Consider the following 14,982-nt stretch of genomic DNA (forward strand, 5'->3'; position numbering starts at 1 on the left):
TATAAGCCTTTTAAGAACAAAAAATCCCTGAGTGAATTGGTCTCTCTTACTCCAATGCTTTAAGCTGTTTTTGAAAGCACTTTTAATCCATTTATTTTATTGTTACCTTCAGTGTAGTGCACAGAATGAGTGTTCACATGAATAACATTTATAAAGTGACAGACTGATAGGTGGAAATACATGAGAAAACAAAACAAAACAAAAAAAAACATCACACAGAACAGACTTGGGTGGGATTATGGGGTTATAGGTACACAAGGTAGACACTTTCTCTCTTGTTTCTGAATATTATTATTTTCAATATACATTTGCTATTTTGTTTTCTATTATATGTACAGCCAGTATTACTTTATTTGCTGTGGTTTAGGCTGTAGATTTTTCTGAAGGAAACAAAAAGCACCATTCAAAAAAACAAAACAAAACAAACAAAAAACTCCCTTATCCTTCAATAATTATTATTGTATCAGTACAAATGTATTTATCCTTCCAGTTTAAACAATACAAAAATACAATATGAATCTAAATATGAGTAAATTATTTCAAAAAAAAAAAAAAAAAAAACTACAAGAGAAGTTTCACCTTAGCAACTGAAAGTGACCAAATAATATTGCCCACAAAGGCTGAAGCAGCTGGTTGCCACAGAAAAACAAGTCAAAATAAAACCTGATATCCACAAAACCACGATAAAGAAAACTAAAAATATTCAAATGGAAACTGTAACTTTGCAAATAAAAGTGAAAACCAACAGTAATGATTGGATTCAGATTAAAAGAAATAAACAAAAGCATGAAAACCAAATACCTCCCAAAGATAAATCAACATGAGATCAACATAATGTTTCATTGTGCCAAGTGTTAATGATCTGGCAGTTTGATTTCAGCGGTGAAACAAACTGTATAAAGAAGCTCATCTCCTGCAGCTGTGAGATCGACAATCTAAACCTTGATGTCAGTGATGTAATTACAGTATGCTCTCCCTCAAGTTTCCACTGCTGGATGTGTTTGACTGCTGACTCTCTGTTTGGCTTGCTGATGTTCGGTTCCATGAATGAAAGTCCAGAAGAGCTTGGTTGAGTTTCTCCATCCAGTCCAATCTTTCCTGTTTGGTGTCAGCTGAAAACCAACACCTGAACAAGAACAATGTCCATCAGTGTATGTATTGTAACCTTAGGATCACTGTAAGAACTGTTAGAGTGGCCAGACTTATCTGTATTATGTCTTTTGACATCTGTCATCTAAGAACACATCCAGTAACACACAATGTAAAATGTGGTTTAAAAGAGTGTAAAGGCTATAAAGTCTCAATAGTAATTATACTGTTTCAAGTTACACACCCCAACCACCGAAGTCACAGAGGGCGTTTCCCATAAACTGCTAAAAGTAAAACACCCTGTGTGACGTCACAAGTTGGCTGCAGCCAAAAGAGCAACATGTTTCACTCTTACTGTAAACAAAAGTGGGAATTATATTTTAACAGGTTTAAATAATAAATGTGCTTGTCTGTCGATGATCAAAAGCCATCAAACAATTTGTGTCTTAAGAGAAAGGAGTTCTGGGATTCGTGGGAAGCATGTTGATCATTAGAAACAAAGATCTGCTTTGAAGCTAGACTTCACATTTTTCAGGCCGTTTGTGTTTGTGTGTGAGCTTACTTGGCCAAGGCTTCCTGGCTGTCATCCTGCTTCTGCGGGATGTTGCTCACCAGCTCAAAGGTGAATGGTCGAGCACAGGAGTCCCTCTTGACAGGTCTGACAGACTGACTCGGGGAGCTGGACAGAGAAATGCTGCCCTCTGCCTCCTGGGAGGTCAAAACAGAAGTCAATTGTTTAAAAGTAACTTGGAGACTCAGTCTGCAAGTCTGCCTGTTGGTCTATCCATACCTTGGTTTCTTTGTCATTGGGATGGTTCCAGTAGTACATGTTGCATCCCTCCAGAACAAAGTATCGGCGATGCCACACTCCATATCCACTGATCAACTCAAACATTGTCTGAGAAGAGAGCAACAAAAAGAGGTAAGAGTGAATTTAATGTCTAAAACTGTTTAACATTAAAGGTAAAAGTCTGTTTTGATTGGCGAAAGTCTGTTACATGTTGACCTCAGCACAAACAGGAGCTGTAAACCTGTTTCTTCTCAGTGCGGTTTAAAATACTAACTAAAAGTTGTATTAAAGAAATGATGATAAAATGGAGTTCTCGTCAAAGACAGTATGACACTAAGCTGCTTGTTAGGACGGACATGCACTGTAACCACAGAGTCTCAGAAAATAAGAAACATCCCATTACTGACCAGGAAGCCCTGGTGCTGCACATTGGAGTGACTTTCACTGTCCAGTCGCAGGTAGATGTTGCCCTCTAGAGGAGAGAGAAAAGGCACCTGCAGTTCAGGGAGGAAAAGCAAGGGGACATGTGGTTAAACTGGCACAATCTACAAGACACAAACAAAAAAATAAAAAATGTGGAAAAATGTGTGAAAAAAAAAAATTTCAACATGCACTTCACCCATTTTTGTAAAGAAACTTAACCTTTCTGGTTGTGACTTTAGAGACACAGTGTATATTAGGTGTCATTATGAGAAGGTCTCACTGTGGTGCAGCAATTGGAGTGAATCATTTTCATTCTCTCAGCCAATCATTCTTGTACATTTAGATGGTTAAAGATTAATGAATAAAATGACATAGTGACTTGTCACTCTCCTGACATTTTCCTCCCAGTAATGTCACTTTGATGAAACCAGATGAAAAGAGCTTGAACAAATAAAAAGGAAATTCATTCACCTCAAAGAAAAAATTGTTAAGACTGAGGCAGCAGTTAATTTGCATGACTGAAATCATGAGTCAGAAGTTAGGTTAGCAGTGAGGGGTGAAAGTCTGACAGTGTTGTGAAGAGTGAAACCTTTTCCTGAAATTCATCTCCCAGCAGTCTCCTGATTTTGCCTTCAAGTTTCATCTGAGTGGAAGAAGCAAGACAGAGAGGGGGGAGGGAGGGAGGCACACAGGGAGAGGCAGACAAGTTACATCACCAGTGACCCCACCCATGTGTAGAAATTTCTATCAGAATAATAAAAAGACAAGTTGCATTGTGGTGCCTGAGGTACTGTGCTTTCTCTCTGGTCAGCCAGAACTGGAGGTAAAACATCAAGTGCACAGAGAGGTGCAAAACCTGGTGACAGTGGATGTGTTACTTGGGCCATGCTTTTCTCATCTGATTGTTATCATTTAGTCAACACCAACAAAATAAAAGGACAAACTTACCAGGATTGTCGAGAAAATCAGACATACAAAGACTGCTTCCATTTTAGTCAAATAATGACCACAAATTGTATGTTCATTCATCAAGGGTGCCCAAACTGCACAGATTGACATGTCTAGGGCCCTGTTTTATATCACCCTGTAGGATGATTCTGTTGCTGTTTTCACAAAAAACTGTCCAGTGCACATTTCAGCAGCATACACAATCTTCTGGCCCAAGTAAGACATTCATCTTAAATTCCTGAAGACATGAAAAACAGCGTGAGCAGGCTTTCCCAAAAGTATCATGACAGGTCGTTACCTTATCCAGAGGGAACTTGCTCTGTCCCAGTGAGGCCAAGGTGATCTTATGGGAACCCACCAAACAAAAGTTACTGGAGCGACGAGTGTTGAGAGCAGGAAGAGCAGCAGCTGAGGGACAAAGAGGCGCAGAATGAAAGGTCCAAACAAACATGAATGGTCTGTCAGCAATGTACTGTAGATACAACATTTTCTAAATTGACAAAGGACCATTCTAGAGTTGCTGCATTAAGGAGGGGCAATGAAGTCTCCTTGTATTATAACAAATATGAACCAATACAAAACTCTACTTACATGTCAGACTGTTGCTGGATCTCTGCTGAAAACAAAAGAAAAGGTTTAGGAGAAGCTTTTGTGACAAGCGAAAGCAGAACACACACTGTTAAGAACAGGCCATCAAATAAAAACTGGATACTCACTGTGATAGTATTCAGAAGCTTTCTTGGTGTGACCTGAATATAAAGCACACCATAAACGATTTGGACTGACGCTGATAAATACACACACGGCTCATTATTTGACCCACTCACTTACCCGTGACTTGGTGGTGGTCCGGTCCATGCTGCAGTTATTACCTGAAGTGTGGGACTAGATGGCACAAAGATTGGTATGTTAAAAATCTAAACCTGTTCGACCAGTCCTGTGCTTTTTTTTTAAAAGCTTTGGACAATTTACAAAACAAAATAAATAAATAAAACAAAAAGAAAAAAAAAGATAATTAAAACAACTAACAGATATATTGGTAGAAAGTGATGGGACGGCCACCAATCAAATTTTCTACCATTAGAATGACAGCCATTAGTACACAACAGGCATTCATATGGAAGAACAGTCTTCATGCCAAATGATTTGACCTCAGGTTGTGCTATCATGGATCTACTGGGCCCTTTGAAAGACGATTCTATTCTCTAATCCTGACCTAATGTACCTGTGAACTTATATCCATATTCTATATAAGAATATAAGATTACAGTCAGTTATATGAAATGCACCATATGTATTAAGGAACAAAGAAGTCATGAATACCTTGTGAATGTGAATTTACAATGGGGGAAAAAATACTTCCTTAACATGTGACCCCAAACACGCTGCTATTCTATTATCTATTACTTCAGTTAATATTATTACAATCAATGAATGACAAAGAACAAATGCAAAGGAAAATGTCTCACCAGGCTGTAGACTTCCACATCAATTTCAAAGGATGAGCGAATATCCTTCCTGACATATCAAGGAGACAAAGCAAGCAATGCATTACTCTGCTATGTACCACTGACCTCGTGACATGACAATGGCAAGACATGACTCAAGGTGGGGGGAAAAAGGCATTTTATGTACTTATGTCAATTCAGAAAAACAAAGAAAGAAAATGTAAATGCAACAGAGCTGGAAGGAGAGCATAAGACATGTCAAATGGATTAACCACAAACCAACTAATGAACTGCAACTTACAAAGTGACAGAAGTAGGGAAGGAGATGGTGTCTCCATTCTGAGCATCAGCAGCTGTGGCCAGTGGAGTAGCCACGATGTTGCAGGGCCCGTAGCGGATCAGGACGAAGAAATAGTGACTTGGTCGACCTAAAAGCATCCACAAACAAATCAATGCTTTCTACCTGGATGTCACAGAAACACATTTGTGTCAGTTAAGTTAAAATGCGGCATCAGTAATGTTAAATTGTTGTGCTACCTGTTCGGCTGTGTGAAGAGCAGACAAATTCAACCTTGAGAGGCAGCTGGATGTTTGAGATGCTGACAGTTCCTCTGCAGGGCTGCTGGGAAATATGGTCCCTGTCTTCCCCTGCTGCCTCTTCTGACTCCGAGCTCCTCTCCTCCCTCAGTCTGATCACCTCTGCCAGCAGTGCAGAACGTTTCTCACCTGGAACAGACAAATAAATCACAAGGATAATAAACAACACAGAGAGATAAACAATGAAGAAAGAATTGTCATTATTGCTTTGAATGCAATTAATCAGGCTTAGGAGCAAGCTGTGTAAGAATAAAATGTATGTGAAATGTAGAAAGCGTTAAAGGAATGCAGTTGCTGTTGAGGCCACAAGTTCAATAAAAACAGAATAGTGTGAACCGTGCTTTCTGTCTGCGGTACACAAAGAGGGAACTGTTCAACTAAAAACCCTGACATGTACGTACAGGAGACCAGCAGCAGCTTCTCGGCTTCAGCCTCTTCCAGCGAGCCTCGTCCGTGCTCCTCATCAGTACAGCAACTCAGAGCCTGCAGGGTCTGGTTGATCACAGTCTGCAGCTTCCCCGCTTCTTCATTAAGAGCCTGCACAAACACAGCACAAAATCAATGTAGATTACTAAACATTTGTTCTGGATTTAATTCAAATCAAAGCTGTTATAGTGCAGAGTACTTAGATCTCACCCTGAATACAGACTGACCGACTGCGAAATGAGCTGATTAAAAGCAGCTGTTACTGGGTTAAGGCCTTCTTCCAATAAAACTCTGTGGAAACAGTACTACACACCATGATTTTCTCCTTGGTGTTCACAGAGGGTTGGGGCTGGGACTTCTGTGGAGCTCGTCTCTGAACCCCAGGAGTGACACTCTGAATGGTGGGCTGCTTACTCTGTCTTTGTGTGCGGTAGGCATCAACACTGTCAATCACAGAACAAATCAAAATCAAATTACAGACACATGACAGTACCAGCTACACAGAAAAAATTCATTATGTTGACAATCTACCCACAAATTGAAGATTATTATGGATTTTACAGCTCCTGTATTTAAAAGAAAAGCTTAGGAAATACTCAGTGATATTTAAAAAAACAATAAACAAAAACAAAAAACAAAAACATGGCATCCAAAACCATATTTATCCTATCTAGACCCATATAAATCATAACTTTAATTAGGCCAAAGGGTCTTCTGGCTCAATATTTAATTAACATTTAATTTAATTGCATCTGGTTACTTTCATCTCTGACAGCAAGATTTGGTAAAATGTACACTAATGTAAAGTCTCTTGCACTCCAAACTCAAAGTACTGCCCCTACTGCAGTTCACTGCAGTTTAACATGTGAACATGTTCCTCTGAACAGAAACTCGCAATCCTGCTTTAGTTCCAGCGTAAACTATTTGCTCTGTCAGTTGAACTTTCTACCAAACAGGATGTGCAGCTGTGATTACCTGTATAGGGGAGCAGATTCAGCAGGAGGGGTGGATGTCTCTTCTGGAGTCAGAAGCAGAGATGGAGGATTGGACTCCTGACTCACTGCCAGTCGCTGTTCGTTGGATATAAAACATTATTAATGAATTATTCTTCTGATTTCTGAATGCATTGGCTTTCCCACAAGTACAGCTTCCCTGATGGACCACATGCATGGACAGCTCAAAGTTATGAATCGGTCTTACCAGAGGAGTGACCACAGCCTCTACAGACTTGCTGAGAGGAGAGAGGATGCCGCTGGGAGGGAAAGTCAGCAAGTCGTCTCCATTGTTTTCAAGCTTCTCATCACACTGCGCTTCTTTGGCCTCGCCCTCTTCTTCACTTTTCTCCTTCTCTGACTCTGTGTCCATCTTGTCCTTGTCTACGGAGCATGCGCCAATGCCACTGTCGTGATCCTCAGTGTCTTCATCATTATCCACCCTCTCTTCTTCTATCCTTTCAGCGTAATCCAGCACCTCCTCAAACATCTGGTCAATTATGTCAGCAGTGTTGGTCTCATCATGAGAGCTCAGTTCAGCGTCTGTGGAAAGAAACGAAATGTATCAGTGTCACTTTCAAATAAAAACAACCATACAAACTTAAGTTTTCCTGTCGTCACCCTGTGATTTAGATAGCATGCCCTGCTCAGTAAAACCCAGTACATGCAGTGACCAGAGAATTCAAATAAATGACTTCACCCTTATGTTCCACTTTTCCTAATGTGTCGCAGGCAGCCCAGGTGCTCACACCTACATCTTCTTGGTGTTCTTCTCACCTGATATATCCATCCCTGTCCTGGACTCCATGGACGTATTGGTCTCAGACAGGCTGGAGTCATTGATTAGCTCAGGCTCCAGGATAAAGGTGACTTTCTTAAAGCTTTCTCCTCCCTCTGCCTTGCGTGTTTCTTCTGTCAGGCCATCTACAACACCCTGCTTTTCATCTACTGCATCTTTCGCCATTTCCTCTGTCTCCAAAAGGTGATCTGACACCTGGACCTCTGTTAAACACTGAGCCCCATCACTTACATCAATATCTGATGACACAGCCCGAGTCTCTACCTTATCTTCAATATTTGATTCAAGCTCTGTATACTCAGTCTGTGTTTCTTTCAGAGACTGTGCTTCTTTTGCAATAGGACATGCCTCTGCTGGATTCACTCTGCTATTAAGGTCTCCCCTGTCTGACTCTAGATCTCTGTCTTCCTCTTTTATATTTCCTGTCAGGATCTCCTGAAATACATCATCCTTATGAGTACATCCTTCTGTATCTTTCTGGTCTTGCGACTCTGCGTCGGCTTGTACTCTGTTTTTCACAGAGTCATCTTTCATAGGTCTAGGTTGCTCGTCTTCCTGCATTTCAGAGATGCCAGCAGTCTCAACAGACACATTACCCACATAACATTCACCATCCTGCATGTCACAGGGTTCATTGCCATCTACAACACTGATTCCTTTCTCTTTTTCCACTTGAGGTGATTCCAAGTACCCCTCCTCCTCTTCAGCACACACATTTTCTTCCTGTTCAGCTTTGATAGATTGCTCGTCCTCATACACCTTGTCTTGAGGATATCTCCACAACCTTAATTCCTCATCTGTTGAAGGCTCAATCTCCTCCTCGCTGTATGAATAACCATCATTTTTATCAACTCCTTCAAATGAAAACACCTTAGACTCACTTTGTTCAGTTACTCTGCAAACCTCACCCGTTTCCCTCTTGTTCGACTCCTCTGGATGAGTTGATTCTAGCAAGTGCCACTCATCATCTGGAGGCAACTCTGACACATTTTGATCGTCACTGAAAGGTGCTCTGGAGAAACTCTGATCCTCGCTAAAGGACAACTTTAACACAGCCTGGGCCTGTGATTGTTGTAACCCTAGCCGCTGTCCTTCACTTCCACCTGAAACTTTGCACTCTTTCTCCTCCCTGATTTCTTCACCCTGATGAGTGCTTTGCTCCTTCCACTCCATCTGCAGCTGTCCGTCATTAGAGTTTTCAAGCTCTACAGATGCTGCTGGTGTTTCACAATCACAGGGTTCCCTTTCACCTGTCGAAGAAGTAGTCTCATATCTTAACACCAGACTAATTAAGTTTCATACTTGATACACTTTAGAGTGAGTGTTCAGTGTTCATATCAATTCAGTATTTAAAGAAAGTGCCAAAGATTACAATATTAACATTTGTGATACTGTGAATATACATAACATCACACATAATACATTAACACTTCTGGCATGAGTGACAATGCAAGGACTCATCAATCAGTTTAATACTGTCAGTACTGGCGCTGATACAGATCCTGTGTGGTGGTGCATCATTGTTTTCAAAAACATTGGCAATATTTTGGTTGGAATTTTGTTTGTCATCCCCAAAGTGCATTTGGCTATAAAAGACATAAATTGGGGGTGAAAATAATGTATTGATGGGGCCAAAATATGGCCTGGCAGATCAATTCAGGGACATTCCTATTGCTGTTGCAGTATAATTCTCCTGGTATCTATTGACTTCGCTGTCTGAGCTATAAAGACAAAATGTGTATCAAAATGTATCTCATTAATGAGGACAAAACGGGGGAAAAAATCAGGTTGATGTAAAAGTCTTACCTGTTCCATCTGAAGACTGCTTCTTTCCACCTGATGTAAGAGTTTCAGTGAAGCTGCCATCTTTCATCTCAACATCACCATCAGCCTGCTGAATGCAAAAAATATTAGCACCAGGAAACAAAAGTAAGAGGAACCCAACAGGAAAGGAAAACAAATATATAAATAAAAGGCACAGGAGAGCTGTAACACACAAGCCAATAATAATAATAATACTAAAACTTGAAAAAAAAAATCTCAAACCCTGAAAATAATAAACACAAAAGAGTCACTGTGATCATTGGAGTAGTGCAGTTAAAGACAAGGTGGAATTATACTGAATAGTCAAAACGTATAATCTGTATCAGCAAACCCCACCAAAGTGACTATATACTAGACATTACAGGGATAACAATAACATAACAATAAAATGTATGAAAGAAAGCATGAATCTGTGACATTAATCTCTGCAAGCATCTTTTACATTGTCATGACCCCACTTTGAGAATTGAAATAGGACAGCTCCTGTTCACAATTGTTCATGATGCATCAAGTGAAGAGATAATCCCTTGTGTGAACAGCCCATCTCCCCGTGACCACACCAGACTTATATAAGTGCACTATTTCAGAAGTGAACCTCTTTCCTCTACAAGACAAAAACTGGAGCCATGTGAGGAACAAAACTAGTATGCTTGATCACTGATGTCTTTTTCTTGTGTTATCAATTTCAATTGTTATTACTACCATTTCAATTCTGTCCATTCTGTTGGCTCCAAGTACTGTCCCTGTGTCACAGCACAAAAGTGGTCAGAGAATGAAAAGTTATTCAGTCACACACTCACATCCCAGGGGTGCATGGGAGGCCAGTGAACTACCCTTCTAGACCTAGGAACCCAGGAGGGAGATGAGGAGCCAGGAGGGGTCCTTCCCTGCTAATGTTCACACAAGCTAGTGTCTAAAAAAAATCTCGAACAAACTTGGGAAATGGTTCACAAACCAGCACATCTACTTCAATAGAACAGAAAATTAATTATCACAAGTCATTACTGATAGCTGCCACTAAAACTTTCTTGAATGTTTTCAAGGCAAAATACCACATTCACAAACCCACCAGGGTTAACGAAGGATCAGAGCTGCTCCTTTTCAGCCAGGCATTTTCACTGATTGGTTGCAACCGGCTCAGCTCCAGCTTCCGTTCCTTAACAGTGAAACATTGTCAGTGTTAGGTGTCAGACATAAACTCTACAGGTACTCCAACAATGTATTAAAGTAAAGATTTTGACTAAAACTGTGACCTGGCCCCCGACTGGTGGCAGAAAATGGATGGAGATGTTTAATGACTCACAAACATCTTTGAGGAAAACCAATATATTACAAATGTATGTGTGTAAACGAGATATATCCCTAGACAATTGCAAGAACTTGAGAGTTAGAATGGTGTTGATACCAGTAACGTAGGTGCTACTTATGTGTTTCACTAATAGGTCTGCAAACAAACCTCACGCATGCGGGAAGCCTGCTGGGAGCTGGGTGTTGCAGTGCACTGTAGTTTCTGTTGAATGCCAGATACAAAATTGGAGCAGGTCCGAGGACAGGAGTTGGTAGAGCTTGGAGAGGGGGCGGGGCTAGCCTGGAAGACTGGCGCTTTGAACCGCTGCATTCGCTCATGAAATTCTCCCTCACCTGGAGGCAAAACAAATAGAAACAAAAAGTCAAATTTTAATTATTAGTAGCAATATTCCAATGATGTTTTCTTCTGACATCTGAAATAAACATTTCACTGATGGAAATGAACAAAACAGAATTTTAGAGGCTATACCTGCCACTTACCTTCAGGGAAAGAAAGCACCTTGAACAGTCAACATTTAATTTTGTTTATCTGTATGACAGCAATCTGATTGTCTCTTTTAAATAAAATAACCATCTTTTCAAACTGATTCTTAATACCATTCCAGTCACAGTGTCAATATAACTAAATTCATGTCACAATCGCATTAGCCATATTCTAGCCCTTGCGTACTACCTGATGATCATCTGGCCACTGTCAGGTCTGACCTCATTTTAGTCAATGACAGTAAACTGATTTCTGGCTAGTACTGCACTGACTGTTTATACTTTGGACCTTGTTTTGCACCTGGTTCTGTATCGTGCCCCTCATATGTAGCCAGTTTGGAGACCAGGAGAAACACAGTTTTGTTCCTCTGTATACTGTACTCTAATGAAATGAACACTGTATTTGACAGATCAGCAAATCTGGTGAATGTTTTTAAATGTGTGTGTGTTATATGCATGCTCACCAAGCAGATGCTCTCCAAAACCCTTGTCATGGAAGACAGATGGGCTGTCAGCCCCTGGATCAGACAGGCAACGCTGGGCCAGACGAGCTCCTCCTGAAACAACCAATACTTACTGTGACAAATTGCAGTATTTATCTCACAACCACACCTTAACCATAGCTGAACACAGATTGCTCAACACCTTGACAACAGTTTGTCTTATCTTGCAAGCATATAATCCAGCTTGACTGTCACTGACCACGGCTACCATGACATGTTACCATCTTGAGAAGTACCATAAACCCTACCAAAATTAAGTATAATACTCTCATATTCACAGATATATACACATATACACTGTCAGTTGCAACTTCTTTAGTATCAGGTACTTAAAATAAATGCATTCCTTCATAGAGGCTTTTATATTAGAGGTGTTGATGCAACTTTACAATTAATGTTAAGGGTGTAGTTTGGGAAGAGTAGTCTGTTGAAAAATAGCGAGGACAATATATTAGCATACCTGCTTCAGTATTAAACACAGGATTACCATCTCGTCTCTGAGTTAGCTGTTGGACTCGGGAGCGGATCGAGGGAACCATCGGTGTGTCTGGCTTTGTCTCACACTCAGCTAAACGTCCAGAGGAGGACGGTTTAGGACTGCGGTTCTCCTGACCTGCTGCCTCCAGACGCCGCCGTTTTTGGCCATCGTTCACCTCTGAGACATTGGATAGAAAGAAGTACAAGGACAAAAGTCACAAATTTATGTAACTGCAAAGGCTGTTGTGAATTTGTGGACATGCTGAATTTATAAAGATATACCTATGAACCTTCACATTTTTGATAATACAGACATAAACAAACCTGATGACAAGACATTGTCTTCAGAATCTGACAGAGGTGCTCTCTGTCTCTTTAAGTTGGCGCTGCCACTGTTTTCCTCGCCGGTGTCCATACTATCCTGCAAACAGAGACATTGCAGACTAGATACATTAAAGCACAACGGGATTTGTGCAAACAAATGCAAAGCCTTGACATTTTTGACAACAATTGTTTCCTTCTCAAAAAACCTGCTTATTTTCAAATAAACTTCACTAAAAGTGATTTCTTAACAGTACAGGTCACTTAAATCATTATTATAGCCAAGTTAACACATGTTGAAACTCTAATAAGGCCATGGAAAAAATAGTTGGCTAAATTGATTAAAGCTAGATTACAGACGGGCTTACAAAGTAAACGCTAATATTGGATAAAAACGTTGTCCCAAATGAAATGTGACAACGCCCAGCCTTTCAGTTTAAGATCAGACTATTTTTCAAATCAAACGCACATAAAGTTGTGCTAACTGGTCTGCTAAATTAACGCTAGCGTTAGATGGTCAAGACTGCCAACACAGAAATAACCCCGTGTTACTTTTGATTGTTTTTTTATGTCTAAGTATTGACAATAGGTGACTTCACAACTAGCTAAAGCAGGTATATTTGCTAGCTAATTTTAGCAATGCTGTCTTTGGAGTGAACTCTGGCTAGCTCATTCCAGGCTAACTTATCTAACTAAAAGCTAGTCTGCACAACTTTAGCCTAGCTCTGAATGATAACTTCAGCAGAACAAATTGTCTTGTCAACTTTTTAACAGGGTTGGCGGCAGAGCTACTATTTATGCTGAGCAAGTCGTTTGTTGCCTTACCTGAAAAGATGTCTATTTGAATCTACAGTCTGTATGAAACAGGTCAACCCTAACTGACAGAACACGAGAAACAACCTGCTTGTTGTTTTAGGCTTTCAGTCTCCTCCTCTCCAACTTTGAATTTCAGCGGGCCTTCTGACGCTCCGGAACGTCCGGAGTCCCGTAAATACTGTCGAAGAGCACTGATCCAGGACCAGACCAAATACAACAGGGTTGGTTCCTCCACATACTAGAGATTTCTGCAATCCGATTCCACGTCAGCGCCTACTGAAAAGCTCAAAATGAGGCCATTTACCGTATTAAACAATGTAAACACGAACTCGAGATTCCACTACACCATGATCGCGAGACTAGTTAACACTTACTGTTAAACTGTGATTATAATAATAGTCATTGAGGTAGTCTAGTACTATAACATCTCACCCTTGCGATTTAGTGGATGTATTCGGTGACAAATCATATTATGCCGATTAGATTATAAAAACGATGCTCCTTCTCCCTGGGGTGTATGATGTCTGTCATGTACAGTAATTTCTATCTATTCTTGCTAGTTTTCTTTGTCCCAGCAGCAACAGGAAGAGCTAACCAAAACTGCTTTTCCAGCAGCTTCTATCAACCCATACCAGTTGCATTTAACATGTTGTAAACAAATAATCACATGAAACATATCTGCAAACCTTGTGGCTAATTGAAAGCTACCTCCTTTTAACTAATACCATCACAGCAAATGACATACGCCATTGCTGTTTACATACAAACACAGTATTAGCTTGAAGAAACTTTGTCACATGATCTCAGTTTTTTGACATTTGACTTGTGGCAGGAAGGGTGGTACCGGACACATTCCAGATGTTTTAAGGTTACTGACCTTTGCTCTGAGGGCTGCATGATGACTCAGGGATTAACAAATCTATGTCACATCTCCATGTCTGCGTGGGGTTTTCCTGAAAATAAGTATTACTCCACAATGTACAACAGCCTTCACTTAAGATCACAATGTTCATTTCAATAGATTCAACTCCATTGTGTCTTCTATTGTGGCCAAACTTTGCTATTTCATTCAGCCTGTAGTTTCTTTGTTAACAAACTGCCCTGCTTGTTCCACAGTAAGGCCAATACTGACTTTCCCTTTACTCACATTACACTAGTGACAGTGAGGTGTCCCTTTGCCCAAAACTATTTACAAAGAAAATAATCAGTAAAAAAATAATACACCGCAGGTTCAATCAATATTAATACAAGTTAACATACCTATGGTTAGAGGTAGAGTTGGTAATGTGGTTTAGAAGCATCTTTTGTTATATTTGTTAAAAATCGCTTAACATTCTCACAGCAATCAATAAATCAAATGGTCTGCCAATAAAAACAAAAAAGACCAGAGCCCTTCCCATCATGCTTTATTAACTGGCTCTGTTAACTGTGCACTGATAAACACAGAATTGTTCATGTTGGTACTTTTCTTAGAACTGCTATGGATATACAGCTGAGACCAATATAAGCAACTTTAAGACAATGAACAGAGCAGATGAACTCAGACAGCAAAGACAGATGAACATCATCAGCTCCACCGTGAGGACATCGTGAAGTCTCTCAGCTTTATTTTTTATTCTGTAAAGAAACTTTAGAATTCTTCTAAACACTCCCATCCAGAAAAGATTCAAAATGTCAGACTCCACATTAAAGGATTATTCATTTAATGAGAGTGTATTAAAAAGAAAACTTGCACTCG

At 40.1% G+C, this 14,982-nt stretch overlaps 1 protein-coding gene across 14 annotated transcripts; it reads right to left on the minus strand.

Moving 5' to 3' along the window:
- Positions 1-55: 55 nt before the first annotated feature.
- Positions 56-13,482, minus strand: si:dkey-30c15.10 (uncharacterized protein LOC559353 homolog). 14 transcript variants are annotated; one of them, XM_046395384.1, is made up of 25 exons: positions 13,254-13,482; positions 12,432-12,528; positions 12,091-12,285; positions 11,592-11,684; positions 10,793-10,977; positions 10,406-10,492; positions 10,137-10,223; positions 9,319-9,403; positions 8,655-8,762; positions 6,922-7,256; positions 6,697-6,791; positions 6,035-6,164; positions 5,697-5,832; positions 5,236-5,424; positions 5,000-5,126; positions 4,720-4,768; positions 4,082-4,135; positions 3,967-3,999; positions 3,842-3,866; positions 3,549-3,658; positions 2,892-2,945; positions 2,287-2,373; positions 1,880-1,987; positions 1,652-1,797; positions 56-1,126 (listed from the first exon to the last, which is right to left on the minus strand). In XM_046395384.1, exons 2-25 carry the CDS (start codon positions 12,520-12,522, stop codon positions 961-963), a joined length of 2,775 nt encoding a protein of 924 aa, XP_046251340.1. In that variant the 5' UTR covers positions 12,523-12,528; positions 13,254-13,482; the 3' UTR covers positions 56-960. The 14 variants fall into 14 exon arrangements, with proteins under 14 accessions (XP_046251340.1, XP_046251338.1, XP_046251339.1 ...); XM_046395382.1 differs by having other exon boundaries at positions 9,319-9,406; XM_046395383.1 differs by having other exon boundaries at positions 10,137-10,226.
- Between the last annotated feature and the right edge of the window lie 1,500 nt (positions 13,483-14,982).

This window comes from Scatophagus argus, chromosome 7 (genome assembly GCF_020382885.2).
Source record: "Scatophagus argus isolate fScaArg1 chromosome 7, fScaArg1.pri, whole genome shotgun sequence".
Classification (NCBI taxonomy): Eukaryota; Metazoa; Chordata; class Actinopteri; family Scatophagidae; genus Scatophagus; species Scatophagus argus.

Coding starts and splice junctions, on each gene's coding strand:
- si:dkey-30c15.10 (XM_046395379.1), bottom strand. CDS start 12,522: ATGGACACCGGCGAGGAAAACAGTGGCAGCGCCAACTTAAAGAGACAG. Junction 12,286..12,431: donor AGACAATGTCTTGTCATCAG/GTTTGTTTATGT, acceptor CCAATGTCTCAG/AGGTGAACGATGGCCAAAAA. Junction 2,374..2,891: donor GAGATGAATTTCAGGAAAAG/GTTTCACTCTTC, acceptor CCTGAACTGCAG/GTGCCTTTTCTCTCTCCTCT.